We start from the raw sequence: 10,683 nt of genomic DNA, 5'->3' as shown, positions 1-10,683 counted from the left end.
AGCACGGAAACAGGCCAGCTCGGCCCTCCTAGTCCGTGCCGAACTCTTAATCTCACCTAGTCCCACCTACCCGCACTCAGCCCATAACCCTCCACTCCTTTCCTGTCCATATACCTATCCAATTTTACCTTAAATGACACAACTGAACTGGCCTCTACTACTTCTACAGGAAGCTCATTCCACACAGCTATCACTCTCTGAGTAAAGAAATACCCCCTCGTGTTTCCCTTAAACTTCTGCCCCCTAACTCTCAAATCATGTCCTCTCGTTTGAATCTCCCCTTCTCTCAATGGAAACAGCCTATTCACGTCAACTCTATCTGTCCCTCTCAAAATTTTAAATACCTCGATCAAATCCCCCCTCAATCTCCTACGCTCCAATGAATAGAAACCTAACTTGTTCAACCTTTCTCTGTAACTTAAGTGCTGAAACCCAGGTAACATCCTAGTAAATCGTCTCTGCACTCTCTCTAATTTATTGATATCTTTCCTATAATTCGGTGACCAGAACTGTACACAATAGCACCTACAATTGTGGCATTGTAACAACCCAAGACAATAGCGTTCCCCAGTTGCACCTGATTTAACCTCTCCTCCCGCTGAGCGAGGCTGATTGGACATTCGGAGACATCTTTCTCCTTTGCCGGACGGGGGGGGTGGGTCAACGGGTCCGGTTACCTTCAGAAATACGTGCTGTGCATTAAAGCAGCTCTGAGGATGCCTGGCGGCGCTGCTGGTTGTCTGAGCCCGTGTTCATTGACACGTTTGGGTCTGCCGCTCCAGGGACGTGTGAGCCCCGGTGAGACGGAGACCTGCCGGCATGTGTGAACATAGCGGCGGGGAAGGTGTGGACGGGGACGCGGGCGACTGCTTTTCCCAGCTGCTGTCTGCGGACCGCAAGCAGGCGCGGCGGACAGTGGCAACTGTAGTTTTGGAGTTGCACCGGGACAAGGAGAAATTAGTTCGAACTTTCCTGGGATATCCCAGCAAGCGGCAGGTCCTGTTGACCCTCTACGGCTTCCTGGACTCGGGAGAGACACGGTACCTACCGTTTGATATTTTTGTTTAGGTCGGTGTGTGTGTGTGTGTGCGCGCGCGCGCGCTCGTGCTCAAGTACAGGAATACGTGTCTTGCGTCGGGAAAAGAACAACCCCAGGATCAAACTACTCGTGGCAGAAGGAATGTAAGAAATTGAAGTAGCTGCAGTGTTGCAGCCGAACAGGGTAAAGGAGGCCACAAAACTTCAGGGAATAAAGAGTCTAGGAGCAGAAGTATTAAACCATGGTTAATAATAAACCACGATTAAAATGAACCCGCAGGGCGCCACACAGAAGCTGAAATCAGTCACCATATCAATTTTTGATGCTTTGTTGTAGCAAGTCGTTTTCCTTCTTCTTTCTCCTCCTGGTCTACCTAGTTCTACCTGTGCTCATTACAGTCCCTCATTAACCCTTTAATCGCCTCAGTGCACTCCTTTCACTGACCTCCCCTCCTCTCCTGTTAATATCCACCTATTCGCCTCCCTTATTTGGTTCCATGCTCCACCTTCTGTTCCAGTCAGAATCCATCATTTACCGCCCTCTGTCAGCTTCACCTATCACTTCTCACTATTTTCACTCTTCCCTCTGCCATTTGCCTATCAGCCCACTGCTTGCCAACTCTTGCTCTACTCCTTACCCCTCAGCTCTTTGTACTGGCTACTTCCCTTCAATCTGTAAGTCTCCACCTGAAATATTTTCTTTCCATTTCCTTCCACAGATGCTGCCTGACCTGATGAGTTCCTCCTGCTGTTTGTTTTCCACTTCAGATTCCAGTATTTGCAGTCTCTTATATCTGTAGAATTCACACAATTGAGAGATTATGATTGCACTTATAAGGCTACATAAGGCACAAATGGTAGTACAAAGGGAGCTCAGCTCTCAGTAAGTTAGGAATAACATCAGTGCAGATAATGTGGAAAGATAATGAAAGACAATTGCAAAAATGGGGTATTGCATTAACCACAAATTGAGGGAAGAAAGGCAATGGAAGAATTTGGGGAAGAGATTTTAAATAGTAATGAAGGCATGAATCTGTGTGAACATGTGCAGGAGAATGAGGTGGTGAATATTGTTTTTCAACCTCATTCTCTCATCTCAATGTGCTTCTGCCAATTTCTGAGAAGAGCTGATTAAAGATAGCATGACTTTGTGTAGGAAAACGTACCCCACAAAAATGATTGAGCTTTTTGAAGAAATAACCAGGATAATTGATGAGATCGGGACAGTAGATGTCTGCAAGGACTTTAGCAAGGGTTTTGACAATGTCCCATTTGATAGGCTTGGACAGATCACATGGGATCCATGTTGAGATAGTCAACATGCCTTGGTAGAACGGTGGTAGTGGAGGGTTGTGCTGATAGTTTGGTTAATTGCCTACTGTAAATTACCCCTAATGTAGGTGTGTGGTAGGAAATTCAGAAGAGAATTAAAAGGGAGGCACATGAGAGAGAAGTGGTCACAAGGAAATAATTGGGGAATGAGATCAGTGGGATTGCTCTGAGAGTCAGATTGTCTCATTCTATGTCATAACAAACTAGGAGGAAAATGTAACCATCAACTAACACAAGAAAGTCTACAAATGCCGGAACTGCAAAGCAACACACACAGAACAGTGGAGGAACTCAGCAGATCAGGCAGCATCGGTGGAAGAGAATAAATAGTCAATGTTTTGGGTTGAGACTCTTCTTCAGGAGTGAGAAGGAATGGGGAAAAATACCAGAATAAAACAGGTGGGGGAGGGGAAAGCAGCTATCTGGAAGTTGATAGGTGAAGCCAGGGGTGAGAAAGGTCAAGGGCTGGAGAAGGAAGAATTTTGTAGGAGAGGAGAGTGGACCATAGGAGAAAGAGGCAGGTGAGAAGAAGTGTGGGGAATAGTGGAAGGTTTGGGGGGGGGGGGGGGTATAAATTTGTTTGCTGAAAGGAGTAATTAATATTCATGCCTCCTGTTTGGAGGGTACCCAGACCAAATATAAGATGTTGCTCCTCCATCCTGAGGGTGGGCTCATCTGGGTACAAGAGGATTGATATGTTGGAACAGGAATGGAAATGGGAATTAAAATATTGGTCAACAGGAAGACCCGCTTGTGGTGGATGGTGCGGAAATGTTCGAAAAAGCTCTTTTAGAACACTTCTTTGGTCAAGTTATTCTGTCATTCCCGATATTATGGAAGCATTTCTCACAATGTTACCCTCTGCACACCTACACGTTCCCCCTAAATGTTCTTTAAAAAAGCAGGGCTCTACGCTTTCGATTTGATTTATTTACTGTATTGTTCATTTTTGAACAAATTTTATTTTAAAAATGAGTCAAAATATTTTGAGATTGTCAAGGTAAGTTTATTGGTACTGGCTATCAAATGTTGAACTTGGCAGGTATCCAGTGTCAGCAGTGAGTACTGGTAGTTGAGATATCTTACCCCAGCATGCATAACTGCAATGATGTGTTCCAGAAATACATGCAAGGACCCATACTTGGTTCAGTGATTTCAACTATTCTAAAAAACCTGATGCAGTGCAGAGAGATTAAATGAGATTTCATTCACCTTTATAAGTGCAATATCCTATGCCTCAATTTTTAGATGAGTAGGGGAGTCTTCCCTAGTATCTTAGCTGACCAACATTAGAATAATTTACCCTACCAATTTTTCATTGCCAATAATGGAAACGTGCTCCTCACAGATTTGCTGTCATCTTTCTTAAATTACTTTTCTTTAAATGCTCCAATCCATGATTCATTTTGTCAAAATAACTGTTGTCACTGAAAGTAAAATAACTGGGCCCAGAACACATGCACTTGTGTTTTTAAACACAAAGTATACTGCAGATGCTGTGATGAAATCAAGATGTACAAACAAGCTGGATGAACTCAGCAGGTCGGGTAGCATCTGTTGAAACGAGCAGTCAAAGTTTTGGGCCTAGACGAAGGGTCTCAGCCCGGAATGTTGACTGCTCATTTCAACGGCTGCAGCCCGACCTGCTGAGTTCATCCAGCTTGTTTGTACATCATCATTTTTCTTTACTTGTGCACAAGAAGAACAGAATGGGCTCTGTCACCCACACTGTTCTGGTCTGAACAGAAAGCTACTATTTGTATCGTGAATTGTCTTTTCAGTTACAGAAATTTAGTATTGTAAATTGTATATGTTTGAACTCCCTACTCTCAAGATCAATCCCAATGGAGGTGTTAAAGTCAATCGAAACTTCAATCAGATAGCTGATGATATTTTGAAGTTAGTAAAGACATTAGATCATTAGCTATTGAGAATGTTTTTATACTTTTCTGTTATCTCATCTGTCTCTGTTTATTGTGTAAAGGGATGCAACGCTTCAGAAAGTTGTTTCTGTGGGAGTCTCACGATAGAGACCTCACTCTTTGAGTACACGTTGCCACAGTCTATCTCATCTTTAGTAAGAAGAGGTGTCTCCAGCAGTCTCAATTCAAAAATCTTACTTGATTATAACTGCTGCAGGCTATCATAGTCCTACTGCAACTTCCACACTCCCTCTTCTTTGTCCTGTAGAGGAAAACACATCTTACTGAATTTCAATAATGCAGATTCTCTGAAACTTCAATACAGCTTCATTAGGAATAGTTGGCTGTTCAGATCAGAGACATGCATGCAAGACTTAATAGCACAAGTAACACCTGTCTTGAACAAAAAAAAGTCTAGTGCTAGTTGACTTTGAGGACAATACGGATTGCCAGCATTTTGGCAGTAGCGTCATTGATGGCCTGGCTCAGATCATGTAAAGCTAAGGCTGTATCATTCGCCAATTTTTAGAGCATAGAGGCTATGTTTATACACTTAGAATTGAGTCTGCCAGGACCCCAGAATGGGAATGCCATTATCCAGAAACACTCACTTTCTGTAATGATCCTTCGATGGTGGCCCTGCACAGTGGGATGCAGAGAGAGTGGGATACAGAGGCCAGGTGACAACACCTCTCCATGGCTTTGGTTCAGGTCACAGATCCTGTTTTTGTGTACTCCTGCCAGCCAGTGTTAGGCCTGGTGGCCACACACACAGTAAGTGCCATTAACAGGACTTGAAGTCGCCTGGGGTATAGGCGATAGGCATTGCACATACTTTTACCTAAGTTCAGTCCTATCCCTTGCTGGTTATAGTAACATCATGCTATAATTGTACTAGTTCATCAAAATAATTTAGAAAGTATTGGCAGCTTGATCACACTGGAGTGCTATGTGGCCGTAAGTCTTTGCTGTAGTTGCCTTAGCAATGGAGTCACTCATTTTTTCCCTCTAGTTATTTCATCCTTCCCATTAGAGATTGAAAATCTGGCTGAGTGATGCCATAACAATGACTTCTTAGTCAAAGCCAGCAAGACCAAGGAGCTGATTATTGTCTTCAGGAGGAGGAAACCAGAGGTCCATGAGCTAGTCCTCATTAGACAATCAGAGGTGGAGAGGGTCAGCAACTTCCAATTGTACAGCATTATGATTTTGGAGGACCTGTTCCAGGCCGAGCACGCAAGTGCAATTCCAGAGAAAGCACAGCAGCACCTCTTCTTCCTTCGAAGTCTGTGTAAATTCAGCATGACATCTAAAACTTTGACAAACTTCTACAGATATGTAGTGGAGAGCACGCTGACTGACTGAATCACAGCCTGGTATGATAATACTAATGCCCTTGAATGGAAAATCCTACAAAAAGTAGTTTCACAACCCATTCCATCATGGTAAGCTCCCACCCCACTTGAGCACATCTAGATGAAATGTTGTCACAGGAAATCAGAATCCATCATAAGGGACCCCCACCACCCAGAACATGTTCTATTCTTGCTGCTGCCATTAGGAAGAAGGTACAGGAACTTTAAGACTTAACAGGTTCAGAAACAGTTACTACTCCTCAACCATCTTGAACCAAAGGGGATATCTTCATTCAACTTCACTTGCCCCACCATTTAATGGGTTTAAATGAACAACGTATGGACTCACTTTTAAGGACTCTTCATCTCATGTTCTTGGTAATTATTTATTAAAATTATTTATTTCATTTTGTATTTGCACAAGTTTTTGTCTTCTATACTTTGGATGAACACCCAAGCTGGTGTGGTCTTTGATTCTATTATGGTTATTATTCTTTAGATTTATTGAGTAAGTCCAAGAAAATGAATCTCAGGCTTATAATATGGTGATATATACATGTATATACTTCGATAATAAATTTACTTTGAACTTTAATCCGGATACTTTTGAAAGCATTTCTACATATTCATTGCCTCCCTGACATTTTTTTGTGCCATTCTGTAGTGCGAGGGTAACATTTTCTTAGAGCTCCTACTTGATCAGGTCTAGGTATATTTAAATCAACATTTCACTCAACCCCCTGTAACCCTCTGCCTCCTGTAGTGCTATTGGGAACTGTGTCAGAGCACCAGTTGATGCCGGCCTCACTAAGTAGTCAAGAGGTGTTATGGTGTGGGCCTTGTTGAAGCTGTTCAAGGTGAAGACAGGAGTACAACATCTAGACTCACATTCTCAGACTCGGGTACTATTTTCAAACACTGAGGTAGACATTATTATCTTTTGTCTAGTCTGTGTCTTTTCCTCCTTTAACTTTTGCTCACTCTCTGCTTGTTTACAAGATTCATCTAACCGATTTTTTTTTGTATTTCACATCTGTACTATCACAAGCCACCTTGCCTTCCTCTGAGATTTTCCTTTCTGATGCAAAACACACTCAAGTATGCAGACATTCACTTAATCCATTCCATGCACTTCAACATACTTAACTCTTTCTGGTACAAACTTGTAAGCTCCCAGGTTCCTTTAGTGGTCCAGGACTGGGTAATTTCACACACTGTCCACATCAGGGCGTGCACACACACACACACACACACACACACACACACACACACACACAGACACACAGACACACAGACACACAGACACACAGACACACACACACACACACACACACACACAGACACACAGACACACAGACACACAGACACACAGACACACAGACACACAGACACACACACACACACACACACACACACACACACACACACACACACACACACACACACACCAATTCTCTTTTTTTTAAAACAACAGACTTACCAGATTTTACTGTGCTTCACGTGGGGCTCTGACCCAGCTCATGGCAACGCCTTGTGCGAGACTCCAACCCAGACCATGGCAACTTCCTCTCTTTTTCTCTGCAACTTTCTTATCTCAGCAACTAAGGTAGTGTACCTTGACTATTCCACACAGGAGAAAATTTGTATCCCAACAGCAGACTCAGTCCCTAGCTCAAATATAAGTAACCTAGGATTTAGGATTAATCAGCTACTGAGGTTGAATTCCTTTTTCCCATATAATGAAGTCAAGGGATTGCCATCTCGTTGGAACCTCCAAGTAACTCTTATGACCAATAATAAAACAAAATAACTTATGATTCAAGCATTTCTTTTACTTTACTTGTGCACACGGAGAACGGCATGGGACCCTGTCAGCCACACTTTTCTGATGTTTGAACAGAAAATTTCTGTTTTTTTAAATACGGAATTGGCTTATCGCTTACTGATACTAATCATTGTAAATTGTATATGTTTAAATTCCTTACTTGCGAGATCAATCACCATTCACAATAGAAGTGTTGAAGTCCATTGAAACTTCAAGCAGACAGCCGATGATATTTTGAAGTTAGTAATGGAGCCTTAGTTGTTGACTATGTTTCATGTGCCTCAGTTATCTCATCTGTCACTGGAGCTCCTATTGAGCAAAGGGATGCTATGGTTTAGGTAGACATTTCTGGTAAAGTCTCACTACAGAGGCTTTACTTACTTGACTTGAGTATACACTGCCATCTGTACTATCTCGATTGCAATAAACGGAGGTGTCTCTGGTGGTCTCACTTGACCACAACTAATCCCTTTTGATAATTAATGATACACCTGCTTGCTCCAACCTTTCACTTGGTATTTGCAAATTATACTAACATACAGAGTGAAAATATGTTTCCTCATCTTAGTGCCTGGTTCTTTAACTTGAACAAGATTCAGAATCGAACAAGAACTGAGAAATTTTCAGATATACCTCATACTAAGTCTTTAAAGAGAGTTTTAAGAACTGAACATGTAAATCTACGTTGTAACCTTTGGTTGAGCTTGGCTATATTCCCGTAGGTACATTACCCAGTTTTGCTTCACTAAGCAGTCAAACTGTGCTTGGTTCTGATTTCTATCATTGTGTAATGAAATAGCGATAGGTCAGCATTTGTGGAGTGACATGTAACTAGGCTGGTGTTTGCCAGTCCATTGTAATACACTTCATGTTAAACAATTCTTGCAATTGAATGATTGGAACCAATTTGTAGGCTTGACAATGCACCTACATAACACATGCATTTACAATACGCAATGCTTGTGCAATTTGAAATAATTCATTTATACTTCTCTCTGACCTCTCCTGAATAGTTATATTGACAACAATGAAAGAGTGAACGTTTAGAAGATGATTTCATTTATTCAATATTGTGTGGGAGCTGACCTTAAGAGTTCTGTTTGAAACATTTGACAATTTACAAGAAGTTTATCTGAAACTTGTAGTCCTTAACATTGAATGGTTAAGATGGAAAACCATGGTCTTGCTCTGACTGGAAAAATAAAGAACAGGAATTCCCAATAACATAGTTAAAGAATTAATAATAATTATATTATCAGATTGAAACAAATGACAAACTCATCTAAAACACTAAATATGTGGCATTCTGCCTTCAATCCTGTTTTCTCAAGCTAGACAGACTGATAATTCCAGTTCTGGCAAGTTGTAGTTGAAGGTGGTTTTACTCTTCACCAACACATTATAGTATGCAAGGAGCCAGTGAAAAAGGACAGTATTTCTAAGTGTTCTAATGAAGGGCAGATTCACATATTGATTGAAATTCCTTTGACTTCTAACTTCTAAATGAAATGTATAACTGATGTAAAATGGCTGCCCTGATGATGAAAGCTATTGCTTAACAGCATTAGTGAACAAGTAACAACAGCTGTGAAGCCACAAGTACGCAGTGAGATCTGGTAATTAGAAATAAAGTAACAAACCAAATCAGGAAGGGCATAACACTCCCCACCTGGTATCAATCAACTGAACTCATGGCTTTCACACAAAAAAAACATTAAACATGGAATCAATGCTCCTGATTAATTGAATAACACAGTCAAATACTAAAGAATAATAAAACCAGCAACTGAATTCAAAATACAGGAGTCAAGTTCTGCCCTTCAAGAGAGATCACTTCCCAAATTTCAAAAAAAAATTAGATAGAATCAAATATATAACAGAAGATCCAAAAGAAATCTAGAATCTATACAATCTCAAAATGTTGACTTAATTTTTACAGATTTGTAACCAGAGTTCCTGTTTCAATCATTTTCCAACAATTTTTTTTCTATTTATACTGTTTGTTTCCTTCCTAAGTAATTTCGGGGTGTTTCTTGAGCATTCGTGTAAGATGAAGGAAAGTGGCTGCTTGCCTGCTCATGGTTGGTTAGGAGGTGGTGTTGGGGTCTACAGAAGGGTAGTGGTGCCACCCAGCTGTTCGAGCTGCCTTGATGGAACCCGTTATCCATCACCCTCAGGAAAGTAAGATCTTCCATTTAAGGAGCTAGTTTGTTGTCCTCCTCAATGTGAACAAACACAGATTCACCCATGGTTACCATGTTGCCTGTCAAACCTCGTAGTTGTGAGGTCGAGACGGGAGGCTGGCAGCCCCTCGCCTGGTGGTTGGTTGAAGAACAGCAGCGGAAACATGTGGAGTGTTCTTTAAGGAAGGTCCTTCAGTCCCCTAGTGGTTTCTCCCTGAAGCATCTACACTTATAGAAAGAGTGTGATTTCCAATGTCGAGGGCACTGTTTGTTGGGATCTAATGATATTTTAGAGTTAGCCTTTTGGACAGTGTTGTCCACTTCAGTGCCTCTAACAGGTTTCTCTGATTTAGATGGTGCTGAGTTGGAGCTGGTCTGGATAAAGCTGGGATCGTTCCTCATTTTGACTTCGCCCAGATGAAACTAAAAAAGGAGAAGGGTGGGAAGCGATCTCCTTTTTCCATTCTGACATCCAGCTCTCCAGTAGAGTAAAGCGGAATTTCTCCAAAATAGGACAAATTTCTTGTACAGTGTTGAGGTAAGACAAGCCACATAAGTAGACTTTGGCTTTGGCTTCCCCCAGCTCTAGTTACAGGACTCTTTGGTCTCACAGACATTGGGGAAGGACTGGAGTTTGTCAAAGAGTGCAGTCTCTATTGCCCCCATGGATATATAGCACACTTCCAGTCTTTCCCAGCCTAAAGTGAGAGCAGTGCTGGGGTGTTTGATGTAAATTGACCTTAACCTGATTGCTTGCTCAGCAGACAGTGGTCCAAGCCACTTAAACAGCAGGTTGCAGTCTTCGCTGGGCTTGAGCTTAAGGTCTTCAGTGCCATTGGAGAATGTGGGCTTCCAAACCCAGTAACCTTCCAGCTTATCATTGAATTTGGTGAGTCCGTCCATCAGCAGGTCATGTTGAGCTGGGCGTCTCGCATGATCTGACACATTATGGTTAGGTTGGAGGTGTGCTGCAGCTTACCAGGAGGTTGAGCAGCGTCACCACACAAACGCTTTATTATTTCCACTTT

General features: G+C 41.9%; 1 protein-coding gene across 1 annotated transcript in view; it reads left to right on the top strand.

The window, feature by feature from the left end:
• The first annotated feature begins 661 nt into the window (after window positions 1–661).
• The window catches only part of LOC132407574 (phosphatidylinositol phosphatase PTPRQ-like), an 87,137-nt gene continuing 77,115 nt past the window's right edge, over window positions 662–10,683 (top strand). The window contains exon 1 of the mRNA XM_059994297.1: window positions 662–1,040. Within this exon, the coding sequence (XP_059850280.1) occupies window positions 820–1,040 (221 nt within the window). The 5' untranslated portion in view covers window positions 662–819. The remainder of the gene's footprint in view (window positions 1,041–10,683) is intronic.

The sequence above is a fragment of the Hypanus sabinus genome, chromosome 18, assembly GCF_030144855.1.
Source record: "Hypanus sabinus isolate sHypSab1 chromosome 18, sHypSab1.hap1, whole genome shotgun sequence".
Classification (NCBI taxonomy): Eukaryota; Metazoa; Chordata; class Chondrichthyes; order Myliobatiformes; family Dasyatidae; genus Hypanus; species Hypanus sabinus.
The sequence above is the reverse complement of the archived record's forward strand: the minus strand, read 5'-3'. Positions and strand labels throughout refer to the sequence as shown.